The sequence below is a fragment of the Phycodurus eques genome, chromosome 19, assembly GCF_024500275.1.
Source record: "Phycodurus eques isolate BA_2022a chromosome 19, UOR_Pequ_1.1, whole genome shotgun sequence".
Classification (NCBI taxonomy): domain Eukaryota; kingdom Metazoa; phylum Chordata; class Actinopteri; order Syngnathiformes; family Syngnathidae; genus Phycodurus; species Phycodurus eques.
In genome coordinates this window covers 5419299-5434488 of record NC_084543.1, presented here as the reverse complement: position 1 = coordinate 5434488, position 15190 = coordinate 5419299, and the positions used below count along the sequence as shown (strand labels likewise).

The 15190-nt window shown below is 40.7% G+C and overlaps 2 protein-coding genes across 2 annotated transcripts; one reads left to right on the top strand and one right to left on the bottom strand.

The window, feature by feature from the left end:
* The first annotated feature begins 324 nt into the window (after window positions 1–324).
* Window positions 325–5410, top strand: LOC133418139 (7-methylguanosine phosphate-specific 5'-nucleotidase-like). The gene is made up of 10 exons (XM_061706548.1): window positions 325–512; window positions 652–726; window positions 1104–1205; window positions 1291–1360; window positions 1474–1520; window positions 2231–2316; window positions 2409–2507; window positions 2602–2764; window positions 3412–3612; window positions 3821–5410. Exons 1-10 carry the CDS (start codon window positions 453–455, stop codon window positions 3947–3949), a joined length of 1032 nt encoding a protein of 343 aa, XP_061562532.1. The 5' UTR covers window positions 325–452; the 3' UTR covers window positions 3950–5410.
* fkbp10b (FKBP prolyl isomerase 10b) lies at window positions 5055–12518 on the bottom strand. The gene is made up of 10 exons (XM_061706547.1): window positions 12114–12518; window positions 11756–11901; window positions 10912–11101; window positions 10589–10734; window positions 9383–9572; window positions 9098–9243; window positions 7750–7939; window positions 7024–7166; window positions 6505–6668; window positions 5055–5765 (listed from the first exon to the last, which is right to left on the bottom strand). The coding sequence occupies exons 1-10, from the start codon at window positions 12302–12304 to the stop codon at window positions 5577–5579; spliced, it is 1695 nt and encodes a 564-aa protein (XP_061562531.1). The 5' UTR covers window positions 12305–12518; the 3' UTR covers window positions 5055–5576.
* Between the last annotated feature and the right edge of the window lie 2672 nt (window positions 12519–15190).

Genomic DNA, 15190 nt, shown 5'->3' with positions numbered 1-15190 from the left:
TCCAAATGATATAATACTATTATTGACGATAATGCTTATTGTAGGTAACAAAGTATTAACAGCTCTTGATACATATTAATACCTCTCTACCAATGTCATTTACAATGATGTATTTTTATCAATGTAAGTTTTTAAGATAAACCAAACTGTTTATCTAAAAAAAAAAACATTTATTCGTTGAATTCTTTCTCTTAATTTAACTTTCTTTTATTCGGAAACTGAATTTCGCAAATATATCGGCGGCCGGACGACCAACCAGGGACATTAAGACCACGTGATACCGGAACAATTGTAAGCCGGAACTATTAATGTACCGCACGCACATCAGTCGGGAACCAAAGAGAGTTACACTCGGTGAACGTAAACGAATTCATCGTATATAATTTTAATTTTATTTATTTTTTGTGATACGTCTAAATGCACAAAGGTCGTTTGTAAACTATGTCAACGCGATGTTCGGACTAAAAAGTAGTAAACACGCCGTCGACAGCTCTGTGCTGCTTTTAAAACTGGTAAGTAACGTCTGTGCTAGTTTGTGTGTTAAGCTGTCATTCAAATATTTATCATTTATCATTCATCCTTTTATATGTGCCACAAAAGACGTCACGAGCTTTGACACTTCGTGAAATTCAATAGGAAATGTCCTTGCAGGTGTATAAAATTCCTTGGATATATACAGCTTTGCGAACTCTAGTGGATGTATGGCCCCAGCTCGCAAAACCAGAGGTGAGGATTTGGATACAATTGGATTTTAAATAGAGCTTTTTAAAATTCACTTTTATTTTTATTGAAAGATTTTCACGATGTTGTGTGTATAGATTTGAAGGGGGTAGGGAAATAATTCTAATGCATTGCAGAAAAAGGCTGATGGAAAAAGGAAAATTGAAAAAGTCTTGTCATTATAAGGCAATTGTGGTTGTTTTTAACATCCATCAGTCCCACGTCGCAAAACCAGGGTGGACTTTGTATCAAATAACATTCATTTAAAAGATGACTTTCTGTGTTGCATCTTTTATAATGACATATTAAAAATATATATATAATATAATGAATAATATTCTGAAAAAACAAAAAGATGTACAGTTGTGTTTTCTTTGATTCAGGTGATGTCAGTACTGAGTAGGAGCTCGGTGCTGATGAGACAGCGCGACAGAGTGGAGGAAACGTTGGATGCCATGCAACAAGCGGGCGCCGCGAGCCTGCATGTACGTAAAGTCCTTCAGTGTAACGATATTTCACTAGAGTTGAGGGTGAGCAAAAAAAAACAAAACACTGGTTGTGTTCCTTCAGGTAATTTCTGACTTTGACATGACGCTGACCAGATTCGCCCACAATGGCAAAAGAGTTCCGACAACTCACAGTAAGACTTACTGGCTAATCGATTGTGTTGAACACAATACTGTATTAATATGACATTCTGCATGATAGTTTGTCTTTCGTGACAGTATTGTTGTTGTTATTTTACTCCTGCAGACATTCTGGATAGCAGGTTGTTGGTTGATGAAGAGTGTGGCAAAAAGGTACTCGTTGTAGTTTGCAGGTGTAGTAGTAGTTTTTCTTTTTGTGGGTCTTTAGCATAAAACATATACATCTATTATTTTTAATTATTCTATTTTTTATCATAAATGATTTTTAGATTATATTCCTTTATATATTAAAGAAAAAGTAGATTCGTTTCATTACGGTTTGGTCTGTAACATGTCATAAAATGGGCAAAAATGTCGTTCACTGTTTTCCAAAGTTAAAAGGAGATGTTTGCAAATGTCGTATTTTGATGAAGCAAATCTAATCAGTCTGCTTTCACAAAGGACTACAGATGGCTGGGAAAAGTTACTATTGGAATTCCTGAAATTCCTTGGATTTGGATCATTTTAAGAGAAAGAATGTCTCTAAACGATTAATCGGTTATCAAGATAGTTGTTGATTAATTTGGTTATCGATCAGTTGTCGATTAATTGTTGCACCTCTATCTTAAATACATGACAGTCATTGAAAAATAAACATAAAAATACTTTTATTTATTGGAGTTACTTTTTTGTTTCAGTATTTAAAACATGAACATGAAAGTATTTTGTCTTTCATTCAGAACAAAAAAATATACTGTACAAATTTGTGGATGTATAAAAAATGTAAAAAATCTAAATCCCTGGATGTGCATTGACCAATAGCCTTGAAAACCCAAATTTATTAAAAATAAAACAGTCATTGATGTACTATCATTTGCTTTCAGATGAGAGAGCTGCTGAATACGTACTATCCCATCGAGATAGATGCTAGCCGGACTGTTGAAGAGAAGCTGCCATTCATGGTGGAGTGGTACGAAGCAAACGGCATTTAAAACATCCATAATTAATAATGATAATGTCTTCTTCCAAGGGTCAAGAAAGACTTTGTTTGTGTTTGTGTAGGTGGACAAAGGTTCACCATCTGCTGGTGGAGCAGAAGATCCGGAAGGATCTTCTGGCTCCGGCTGTCAGGGAGTCCAACGCTGCCACCTCCATGCTCAGGTAGAAGGCGAGGATATACCCGAGGCGCTTTTCGAATCGCTGATGAGGATGTCACGCATATCGGTCAGCCCTTGTCATACACACGTGTGCCCAGGGATGGCTACAGGGTGTTCTTCGACCATCTGGCCCAGCGTGACGTTCCTCTTCTCATCTTCTCTGGTGGCGTCGGAGACGTGCTGGAGGAAGTGATCCGACAGCACGGCGTCTTTCGTCCCAGCGTTCACGTCATCGCCAACTACATGGACTTTGACCACGCTGTGAGTTGTCACCTTCTGTAACAGTTGAGGTGGGTAGAGTAGCCACCAATTGTACTCGAGTAACAGTACCGTTACTTTACAATAATAGGACTCAAGTAAAAATCAAATGTAGGGCCTGAGTACAAAGTACAAAAGTACACACTTATAAATGTACTTGCGTACAAAAAAGTAAATCCGATTGGCATGATTTCTCTATGGACGACAATGGACAAAACAAACAAACTTTCAACTTTTTTTTGAAAGTAGGGTTTCAAAATAGGGTTCTGGTTTCAAATTGTAATAATACAAACAGATTTTATTGTCATACCTGTGGTTGCTATTTAACATTGTCAAACTTGAAAATCTATTTACTGGAGTATTCAATAGAGTTTACATTCCCTTTGAAGGTTTTGGGTTTGGAATGACTCTTCATAGTCAAGCCCTTGGGCGTTGTAAGGGAAAAGAAATTGTTTTATTACAGCTTTCTATTTTACTACAAATCGTATGAAATTAGGATTTGGTAATTTCATAAATTGTTTTCGAGGTGTACAATTATCAGGGATTTATGGAGTTGGATTCGCGTCTCCATGTCGTCCATGAATCCCTGCTAATTGTGTTGCTAATTTGGCCCAATGATGAAGACAATTTCAACACGATACCTCCTCCAGGGCGTCCTGCGGGCCTTCAAGGGGGACCTGATCCACACGTTCAACAAGCGCAAGGGCGCTCTGTCGCACGTCGCCCGCTTCCCCGAACTCCAGGCTCGACGCAGCGTGCTGCTGCTGGGAGACTCTCTCGGTGACCTCAACATGGCGGCCGGCGTGCCCGAGCCTCGCCGCCTCCTCACTGTGGGCTTCCTCAACGACCAGGTCCGAACAGAGTGGTACTTTGCTCCACCCTTGTGGCATCAATAAGCAAAACCTATTTTAAGGAAATAAAATGGCTTGTTTTAGTTGTTACAGGACTCTCGATTATGGGTGAGCCGGGTACAAGAATGGAGCGGGCCGCCTGTGACCCGTAGATCATATTTTGCCCACCCCTGATGTCGACTTATCGGTGTGCGTGTGTTTCCGTCAGGTGGACGCAAGGAGAGAGTCGTACGTCAACTCTTTTGACATCGTCGTGCTGGCGCAGGACGACACGATGGACGTGCCCAACGCCATCCTCAGGTTTGTGATGTCATCGGGAGACAACAACGGGAACTGAGACGGACGCTTTATTGCAATATTTCCTCAAACTCAATGATGACCCATTGGATCTTTTTATGGAATTCCTTCATCAGCATGGCTGACAGGGAGTTTTTCATAAATATACAGTGCATTTGCAAACCATTCACAGCGCTTCACTTTTCCCACATTTAGTTACGTTACAGCCTTCTGCTGAGCTCCATGACAAAGGCTGGGAATGCGATTTCTTAAGAGTAAATGTAGCTTCAAAATTAAAAAAAAACTACGTTCCTGGTAGCCAGATGGTCATGAGACAACGCAGAAGGACGGGACGCCGATTCTTCATTCGACTCTGTCGGGGGGCAACATAAGTGCCCCAGAGCTGCCTTGTGTCTGTGTAGAATTTTGAGGAAAAACATCCATTCAATCCGTTTTGGATGAAGGCTGTAACATAACAAAATGTGGAAAAAGAGAAGCGTGGTGAATACTTTCGGCATGCACTGTAGGCCGGTTTCATATTTCTTTAATTATTGGCCACCCCTGTAATAAGTAGACAGTAAAATATGTCAGACTAAAGTACAATTTTGCTTCTGAAAGTCCTACATTAGTTGTATATCAATGTTAATGTACAAGCATCAACCGGTGCTAAATGTTTTTATTTGTGTTATGTTTATGTAGAATCTTCAATGCTGTTGTGTTGTCGACGCCTCCTGACTGGCAGTTTTCAATTTCTTACTCATTGTGTTTCGATTCGAGCACTGGACACACTAGATTAGGTACACTTGCACTGTTACTTATCTCCAATACTAAAACTACATATAAGTAAATGATTATATAGAGTTGAATTGAATCGAATTGATCTGTTCTACAAATGAGAATCAAACACAGTTGCAATTGAAAGTTGAATAAAATGGGAAATTGAATCAGAAATGGAGGCGGGTGTCAAGAATGGAAAATTGAATCGAATCAATTTGATCTGTACCGAGTAAGAATGAAATCAAAGTTGAATCATTATGAATTCACAAGCGCAATAACACAAATTGAAGATTAACAAATCTTGACTGCCAAATGACAAATTGCCATTACAGTGTGAGTGTACCTAATAAAGTGGTAAATGCTACATTACACGCCACTCCATCTGTTTAACAGTTGCCATTTATTGCAAACTTGAATTTCATTTGTATTTTAAAAAAAACAACTATGGAAAACAGAGCACTAAGGAGTCTTGTAGTCTCATGTTCATAATTTAAAACTATGCATCTAAAAAAAAATATATATATATCTATATATATATTTTTAAACACTTCTAACACAAAAACAAAAGCGTGTTGCTTTGGTCAGTGCAACCTTATTGATTGTAATGCCACATTGAGATGGACACTTTTTTGTGTGTGTTATGTTTAATACCAATGAGACATTGCAGTATTATTTGAAGTTTAAAGTGTGGCTGTAAAATGACATTTCAAATCACGTGACTTTCAGGGTGCTTGTTTGTCTCGTCCCCCTTCCGCCCCCCAAAAAAAGAAGCCGTACAAACACAGAATAAGACAAACATTACAAAAACAAGAAAAAACAGTCTATTGTGAATGTGTCCTTAAAGTGTTGACGTTTGTCCCTGAGACAACAACAACAGGAAAGGCGACGACGGCGGCCGACCGACCGATCGATCACAGCTCGTCGTGCTCCGCCCGCTCCTTGTCCTCGTCCACCTTCAGCTTGAGCTCTTCGGCCGTGATGCGTCCGTCCTTGTTGCGGTCCTGGTTGGCGAACATGTCGGCGATCACCTGATCCGCGGCCGTCCCGGGCCTCAGGCGACCTTTGCCCTCAGACACCTGAAGCTTGATAAAGTCGGCGAACTGCGGAAATATCACAATGAGGATTTGAACCCCGGCCCTCAGAACTGTGAATTTTAAAGTTAATTGTACCGCCGCAGTCGGTACAATTAACCTGTTTATCCATCTGTTGCCGTTCATACAACAGAATAGAATCTTTGTATGGACCAGATTTCACACTCAGTAAGTAAATTTGTAAGTTGAGACAAGATCCATTTTTCAGTGTATAACATTTGTGACATTTTCATTTGGTGCCGTGCGGTGAAATTCTTTTCGAATATAAAACTTGCCTTGGCTCAATAAAAGGTTGGAAAACATTATTCTATTCTATACCAAATGCAGGGTGACAGACGGAGATATGAATATGAAAGGTGTCGAATTGGTGGGCAGAGGATCCAAAAATAAAACATTGTTTTTTTAAAAAGTTTGAGTAATGTACCAAACAATTGCTTAAGTAAAAAAAAAAAAAAAAAACGATTTAACTAAAACAATTAAATCTTTATAAAATTACAAAAATGTAGACAAATTCAGCCTCAAGAAATTGTATGAAAAGAATGTAGCGCAATGTAACTGTAAAAGGAGCATTTCTTAACAAAAAATACACAAGTAATAATAAGTACGTTGCATTAAAACTTCTTTGACAAGTAAAATTCATCCAAAATGTTACTTAATGTAACAGAGTAAATGTATTGCGTCCTACCCACCACTGTTCTATTATAATTATTAATTATTAACCAAAAAGTAGTAGTGAAGGTCTGGTTACCTCTTCCTCGGGCACGACCGCGTCCTTGTTGACGTCCATGGCCTGGAACAGATCTTCGGGCGTGTCCTGCAGCCACACGAACAGGTAACCCGGCGGCACGCCCTTTTGCAAGCGCACCATCTCGATGTCGAACACCAGCACGGCGCTGCTCGGCACGCCCGGGGCTCAAACGTGCAAAAAAAGAAGGCACGTCAGTCGAGTGATTTCTTTATTTCCCCCCTTCCCTTCTTCTCAGTACGAGAGGGAAAGCTTTGTGTGCAGGGAAGCCATTTTTTTCCCCACTGTGCCACATTCTCAAAATGGGTAAACGCGTAAATATATATTTGACAGTTTTCCATATTACTTTTTGTACTATTACATTCCAGAGCATTTACTTTTGTTCTTTTTAAGGACTTGTACCAGTCTTTTTTTTAACACAAGTATCTGTACATTTACTTAGAGTGCGAGTACTTTTACCACCTACGGTTGAGTCTGATGTGGTGTTTTTGTCACTCGGCTATTGGGGCGGTGAGCGCTCACCTCCTTTTTCTCCGTGACCCAAGTGAGGCGGTATGGTGACCAGCCGCATCTCGCCCTCGCACATGCCCCGCAAGGCCCGGTCCAGCCCGTCGATCACCTTGTCCGAGCCCAGCACCGCGTCCTGGAGGTTCTCGTAGTCGTGTCTGTCGCGCATAAAGCACCCCCAAAAAAATCATTTTAGATTTAATCGCCGTTGTAACCTACAAAGTGCAGTGATTTTGCTTTTTCTTGAGCTTTTTATTTCTGTGGGTTTCTTTTTTCACACAACTAATCACTGTAGGGATTTTTATATGGTACACTATCCAGAGTAGTTTACTAAAAAGTTTTACTCAAAATCCTTGCTGCGTATGGATCTTTTTTTTAATATCATTTGATCAATAATGACTCACGCAATTTTTATGAAGCTCTTTGTTTTAACCGTGACGTAAGAAGTGTATTTTCAATGCTCCACCACCGTTTGCTGTCGTTTTTACTCTGAATACCTAAAAATTTAAATCAATAACTTCTTGAAAATAGGACTTAAAGCTTGGCTGTTTGAGGATTAGAAACATTTACCCATATAAAACCAATGCAGCATAAAAAAATAAAATTGCTAAATTGGAATTTTTAATGTTTTTTTTTTGTGCAAACATCTTTACCGTTATCCACTTGCATCAATAAACACAACTCGCATTCTCCTTGGCAGAGGTAAACAGGGAAAAAATCTGGTATTTGGCGGCGACTCACGAGGAGAAGAGGCGCGTCCCGTCCACCAGGGTGCAGTTGTAGTGGTAGTGGACCAGATCGTCCTCCTCGGTGGTCTCGTTGCACGCTTGCGGCCGGTGGAGGATCTGTACGTCCACTTTGTCGCTCGGGTTGTGGAAGTCGATGACGTGGATGTCAAAGACGAGCACGGCGGACGGCGGGATCACGTTGCCTGAGGAAAAGATGGGTCGCGATTGTTTACTTTTCCATTCTGATTTTAAAATATATCATTTATTTGGTTCTTTTGTTAGTATTGTAAATAAATTGATTAGATATAATATCCATTTAGACATGGACATTTTTATTACTATATTCTATGTTAGTATTGATTATGTTTGACAAATTCATTCATTTTGATAGATTTTTTTCCAATAGTTTTACTTCTGTTAAGATTTAGTTTTACTAGGGTTTTTTAAACATTGGTATTTAATATACAGTGCATTTACATACATGTATTATTATATTTTCATATTTAATTATTTTAAACATTTCACGCCTTTCTTTATTTTTTAAAGTGTATTTTCTGATGCGATTTTATTCCTTTTTTACATATAGTGCAAATAGGCGGCAGGACTGGTGAGAGTGTCTGCTTCACAGTTCTGAGGACCCCGGGGTTCAAATCCCAGCCCCGCCTGGGTGGAGTTTGCATGTTCTCCCCGTGCCTGCGTGGGTTTTCTCCGGGCACTCCGGTTTCCTCCCACATCCCAAACAACATGCATTCATTGGAGACTCTAAATTGCCCGTAGGTGTGCCTGTGAGTGCGAATGGTTGTTTGTTTGTTTGTGCCCTGCGATTGGCTGCCAACCAGTTGAGGGTGTACCCCGCCTCCTGCCCGATGACAGCTGGGATAGGCTCCAGCACGCCCGCGACCCTAGTGAGGAGAAGCGGCTCAGAAAATGGATGGATGGAAACTGCTATTTTATTTAAGCATTTTTTTTTTAATTACATTTTTCATCCATTTTTACATTAAGTTTTTATTCAGTACATAGTGCATTTATCATATATTTTTGAATATATATTTTGGATGCATTCAATTATTTTAAATTCATTTTTTTTAAAATAACATTAAAAAGATGGATTTACTTTTAAGGCAAGTCTGTCCTCCTGTCAGTATTATTGATTATTTATCATAAACATTTTTGACTATGTCCGGAAAGCTCATAGTTGTTTATGTTGCACCAATAAGCAGGCTGAGCTCGCTGAGGTCCAATTTTGGTTTCCTCACCCCCATTTTACAAGGATTATCGTACTTTTTTTTTTTTTTTTTTTTTTTTTTTTAAATCGAGAACCGGACCAATTTGACCCGCTCGCCAATCCCAGGTAACCGTACCTGCTCCGCCTTGTCCGTACGCCAGATGCGGCGGGATGATGACCCTCCTTCGCTCGCCCATGCAGACCCCCAGCAGGGCCTGGTCCATCCCTGCGATCACGTAGCCCATCCCGATGTAAGTGTTGTACGTGCTGTTCCTCTGGTAACTGTCCGCACGCATGAATTCAATAACACAAACAAAAAAAACAAAAAAATCACAATCAGGAGAACAGTGGTTCCCTACAGAGTAAACGGAGCTGGCTCACTAAAGGTGGGGGCAGTGGAAGATGGTAAACGCGAGCTGACCTGGTGTCGAAGGTGACGCCGTTCAGGAAGGTTCCGTTGTAGTGGTAGCGGACGTAATCTCCCGCCACGGACTTGCGACTGCACGACTCGGGCACTACCTGCTCCTCAACGGTGATGTTGTCTTTGGGGTTGTGGACGTCCACCAACAGGACATCGAACACCAGAGTGGCGTGGGGGGGGACCTCCACGCCTGGTGGGGGAGGAAAAAAAAACATACCCGAGTGAAACATTCCTTCCTTTATCGTTACTGTTGTGTATCGAACAATGGTTCTCAAACTTTTTGCAACAAGTACCACCTAAAAATCTATTCAAGTCAAACTCAAGGCAGATCTGGCCTGATGAGGCAAATTATGCACACCCACTTCATGGTTCTTGCATAAATCTGTAACAAAATTGCAAATTGTCTTCACTTTTGATAACGTTGAGATATTGCTTTTTTATTTTTTTGGGTGTGTCGCTAAACACACCCCCCCCCCCCCCACCCCACCCCCAAACTTAATTTACCAATTTGAACTAACTCCTTTCCTTGACTTCAAATTTAAAAACAATTTATTCATCAATTTGTTGTGTATACACTTTCATGATTAGTTTTTTTAAATAAATAATTCTGTTGAGCCACATTTGAAAAGCAATGTCTGATTTTCACTGGTTCATTTTCATTCCATTTTTCTTTATTATTACTTTCCAGTCATTTCTGTGACCACTGTGGGCTTTTCATTCATTAAACAGAGGGGTGCCAACAATTTGATTCACGTGTATGTAATAATATGCTTAGGATATGATCTTTTTTTTTTTAATGTTCCAGTCATAACGGCTTCCTGAGCAGGGGCAGACCAGATGTGTGAAACTCAAGGCCCGGGGGTCAGATCTGGCCCGCCACATCATTTTATGTGGCCCGCGAAAGCAAATCATGGGAGTCAACTTCCATGATTCTTGCTCAAATCTGGACCAACATTTTTTATTGTCATATTTAATAAATAATAACATTGAGATATTGCAAACGCTTTTTGTTACCAAACACCTTTTATGGTAACTTGAACAGCAGTTGAACAAATATTATCCCTGACCTCTGATTTCAAAACAAGTTATCCATCATTTTGTTGTGTACATGTAATAATATGATGAGGTTTTGGTTTCACAGATGTTTTCACAGAGCGCGTAGCTGGTCTATACACTACAATCATCACCATCATCTTCATCGTCTACCTGAGCCTTTTTCGCCGTAGCCTTTAAATGGCGGGATGACGATATTCCGGATTTCCCCCACGCACATGCCCAGCAGGCCCTCATCCATGCCCTTGACCAGCCAGCCCTCGCCCACCAAGGAGTCGCGCGTCTGCTTCCGCACGTAGCTGCGTGGGGCTCATACAAGCCAAAAAAGTCAAACACAGAACAGACAACACCCCTGCGTGACAGAGTACAGACAGCACACACACACACAAAAGAACAGCAACGTCATTCCCAACTGCGGCGTACGCGTGACAACACGGCGTGTCGGCCCCCCGCCCCCACCTGCCCGGCGGCTTCACCTGGAATCAAAGGCGGCGCCGTCCAGCAGGCTGCCGTTGTAGTGGTAACGCACGAAGTCGCCGCGCATCACCGAGCGCTTGCAGTCTTTGGGGGTGCTGATGGTGTTGGTGACCACCAGGTCCGCTTTGTTCCACAAATCCAGCAGAAGGACGTCGAAGACCAGCGTGGCGTCCGGAGGGATGACGTCACCTGCAATCATTTTTTTTGGGTTTTCTTGTAATGCTATACACAGTGAACCCCCGCATAGTCGCGATCATAACATAACAGAAATACTGTCGATATCTGTGGATCGATGGACAGATGCAGATTTAGATGCAGTAAATAGATCATGTAGATTATTAGATACACTATAGATACTGTAGACAACTGGCAATTGGTCTAGTAGACGGACAGACAAGACTGATGGACAAATAGAAAGACACATGGTGAAATATTTTCAGATTTTTAAAAAAAAAATTATTTGGCTGATTGTGGCTCACAGCTAACGCAAATCCCAGATTAGGAACTGGAACAGGAACAAACCCAATAAGGAATTTGGTTCTATGGTACAATCATTTATTTAAAAAAAAAATAAAAAAATTGTCAAACATAAATCTAAATCAAATATAAATTAATTCATTATATAAGGAATCAAAAATGATTTTTAATCACAGGACTTTCAGAAAAGTATTTTCCAACCTGTTTGATGAATCTGGAATAGTGTAATAAGTGCCACTTTTAGAATTGCACAACTGCAATAAATGACCTTTGTATTCTCATTTATTGCTATGCAACCGTATACACACGTTCCATTTTAATTTATTGTCTATGATGATTTAGTGTGCGTGACTTTGGCAAAGTTACCTGCCCCGCTGCTGCCGTAGGCCAGGTGCGGCGGGACGGTGACGGTGCGGCGCTCGTTCACGCACATGCCCAGCAAACCTTTCTCGATGCCGGCGATCAGGCGACCCTCCCCGAGGAGGCCCACCTTGGCGGCCCCTCGCTGGTGGCTAAAAAGCAGGAGTGGAAGAAAAAAAAAAAAAGAGAGAGAGCGAGAGAGAAGGAAAAAAAAAGGGAAAAAAAACCATCATACGTGTCAAGTCCCTGCAGAAAATTGCAAGCAACGACGCCATCTACAGCACAAAGTTGGAACTTTAAGACCAACTCATTTCAAGGAATAAACACTATTCCTGAAATCAAAATGTTACAGAGGCTCTTTTACCTGGAATCGAAAGTTTTGCCGTCGACGAAAGTGGCGTTGTAGTGATAGCGAACCTGATCTCCGTCTTGGGCTCGCCGCGTGCACGTCGGGGGGAGAAAGTGTCTGACCACGACTACATCTCCGAGCGGGCTCGGGTTGCAACCCGCCCAACGCACCAGCAGCAGCACGGGCACGATGCAACAGGAAAACATTCTTCTTACAACAACAGCAGCAACACTTGAAGACAATAATTAGAATAATAATAATCGGGCTGTTAATTGAAAATGGAGGCCTCGCAGCTCGGATCGGCGCACGGATGTGTGAGCTGCAAACGTGGACGCGCTCCGGTTGACTCGGAAGCCCGCAGCTGCTCCGAGGGAAGAAGGAAGGGAGGAATGTCGCACTTTTGGGGAGAGTGGGGGGGCGGGGGCGCCCGCCGCGGGGAACGCACCGCGCTTCCGGTATACAACTTCCGGCATCACGATAAAGTGCTGGAGTGTGAAGTACACGGCAAAAAAAAAATTTAAAATAAAAAAAAAAAAAACGTCACAGACTCATTGAAACTAGAAAAAAAAAAAAGCTTGATTTGAGATATACTCAACTTTATTCACTGAACACTTCAAAAAAAACCTGGCAACTGTAATAAAGTGCTGTACATAATAAAGATCGAACATTAAAAAAAAGTATATATATTCATAAAAAAAAACAAATACGATAACGTAAAAAACATTCTTTTCTAATTGAAATATATTTTCTATAAAAGCAAACTCCTGCAGCACCGCCGCAGGTTGTTGGACCAAACAAATTCTTTTAGTGAAAACAAATTATTTGAATGAAACGCATTCATCAAGCTGCTGCTGTATAAATATCCATTTTGATAACATGGCACAATACGGGAAGGGTGGGGGGGGGGGGGCAACATCTTTGAACACAAAATAGTTTCCCTCTTTTATCAACTTGCATAGTGCTCATACTGAGAAGAAGAGGGGGAAAAAAACACATTTATGACGTATTTTGTTTTTTCTGCTATTCTATCAGGGGGGGGGGGGGGGGGGGGGGGGGGACAAAACAAAACAAAAAAAAGTGTTTCCGACAACATTAAACTACTCTCCGGATGGGGAATATCTTGCGTGAAAGTCAAGTCATCAGAAAACCTTATACTAAAGTACAGATACCTGGAAAAAAAAAATCTACTTGAATACACTGACAAAGTATTTGTACTTGATTACTTTCCACCAGTGGCGAATACGCAGCACACCTCATTGAGTGATTATTTTCGATGTGGGCCAAATGGACTTTCGAGCAAGCGGCCTCACTCGTATGAAGAGGATCGACTTTTATTTTGAAAATCGCATCTCTCACCGCGTGAAAACGAGCGACAACTTTTCACACACACAAAAAAAAAACCAAGACCTGCAAATGTCAGTTGATGCTCTTTTTTTGCACCACTGTCGTTAACAACTTGATGGAGTCCTTTAAAGGTAATTTTCTACTGCAGGATTTCACAAGCTTTACTGAGCCAAAGCACCTAATTTAAACCTTCTCGCTATCTGGCGGAAAGAGCCTTTAATTGTTCAGACTGTCACTATAAGCAGCAGCATAGATAGATTAACAAAGATACATTGTTGGTCGTAAATAAATATTCATTTTACAGTAGGTGGGAATCACTGGTCTAGCGATATAAAATAAAAATGAAGACAATCAGCATGCGTTCAATCAAAAAGGAGCCTTTTAAGAATAAAGTGTAATTAGATATGTCTGAATAGTTTTAATGATAATAACGGTAATGGTTCCATATGCACTTCTGCGAATATTTACAATGAAAACAAACTCTATTGCTACCTTTGTGTTCGAGTCACACATCATTTTTGGGATACCGGATGTTAAAGTCTGCCATTCAGTGTATTTTATTTTGCTGAATAAACAGGTCAATGAAGATTATGGTCACAAATATACATGCGTTTAGTCGAAACCACTCTGCGAATACGATTTGGACGGAGAAATGTCATTCATCTGTGATGGCTTTAAATATGGACGTGGCTTTAAATATGCAGTCAGCTATTGCACCATCTTAAAACTCACTGGACACTTCATTAGGAACACCTATTAGGTTAAAAAAAAAAAACATACAGCTGAATGCACAGTTTGGAGCTTTTGAGTCATTTTCCAGTTTTCCAATGTTTAATTGGCATTATGATTATGAGGGGGGGGTTCTTGGAAGAAAAAGAAAATCTCTCCCCAGTCATGATTGTAGTGTTACATACGGTTACATACTGACGCCAAACGATACATTCATACATCGATGCATATTACGTACGGGAGCAGAAGAGGCTGGTAAGGCCGTCAGAGAAAGAAGAAAGGAAAAGGGAAAAAAGGGGGGGAAGATGGTGAAAGGCGAAAGCTCCCACGCGCCCCCGAAAGGCGGGAAGGCGCCTCGAAATATTCGGCATGCAGAGGGAAAGACGTCGTCGCTGGGGATGAGGGTCAAACTCCGGAAGATCTGAGGAGCAGAGGAGGAAGAGAGCGGGAGGTGACGGAGAAAGAAGATGAGGGCAAGAAGGGAGACAAGGGGAAGGAGGAGAAGTGATCATCAACAACAAACAAAAACTCAAACGAGAAAAGAGGTGCTTTATTATTTTTTCTTACGATATCCACAAAATGGCAGAAGTACAAACATGGGCAACCTTGCATTTTATCCGTTTTTTTTTTTTGGTTTTTTTTAAACCCCAAAACATTTCAACCCACAAAGGCTCAACATATACTTTCTTACAGTGGATATAAAAAGTCTACAGAAGGGACGTCTGCCCCAAGTGTGCATGTTTTTAAGTCCGAGTTAAACATTTTTCTTTTATTAGTATTTCCACTTTTAAATGATATTTCTTCCACTGTACGCTGTTTTAATTGTACTTTTATTTTGTTTTAAATGTTTATAAGCTGTTTTTTCCCCTTTGTTTTTAAATGCTTTTAATCATGTAAAGCACATTGAGTTACCTTGTGTATGAAATGTGCTATATAAATAAATGGGCTTTGCTTTGCTTACACACGCCTGGTCAAATACCAAATTTTTGTGGGATAAAAAAAAAAAATGACAAGATGAA

Excerpts from the sequence above, each read along its gene's own strand:
- LOC133418139 (XM_061706548.1), top strand. The coding sequence starts at position 453 with ATGTTCGGACTAAAAAGTAGTAAACACGCCGTCGACAGCTCTGTGCTG. Across the intron at positions 513-651 it reads CTGTGCTGCTTTTAAAACTG|GTGTATAAAATTCCTTGGAT; the intron begins GTAAGTAACGTC and ends ATGTCCTTGCAG. Across the intron at positions 1,521-2,230 it reads ATGAAGAGTGTGGCAAAAAG|ATGAGAGAGCTGCTGAATAC; the intron begins GTACTCGTTGTA and ends ATTTGCTTTCAG.
- fkbp10b (XM_061706547.1), bottom strand. The coding sequence starts at position 12,304 with ATGTTTTCCTGTTGCATCGTGCCCGTGCTGCTGCTGGTGCGTTGGGCG. Across the intron at positions 11,102-11,755 it reads CTACGGCAGCAGCGGGGCAG|GTGACGTCATCCCTCCGGAC; the intron begins GTAACTTTGCCA and ends AAATGATTGCAG. Across the intron at positions 7,167-7,749 it reads GGGACGCGCCTCTTCTCCTC|ACACGACTACGAGAACCTCC; the intron begins GTGAGTCGCCGC and ends TATGCGCGACAG.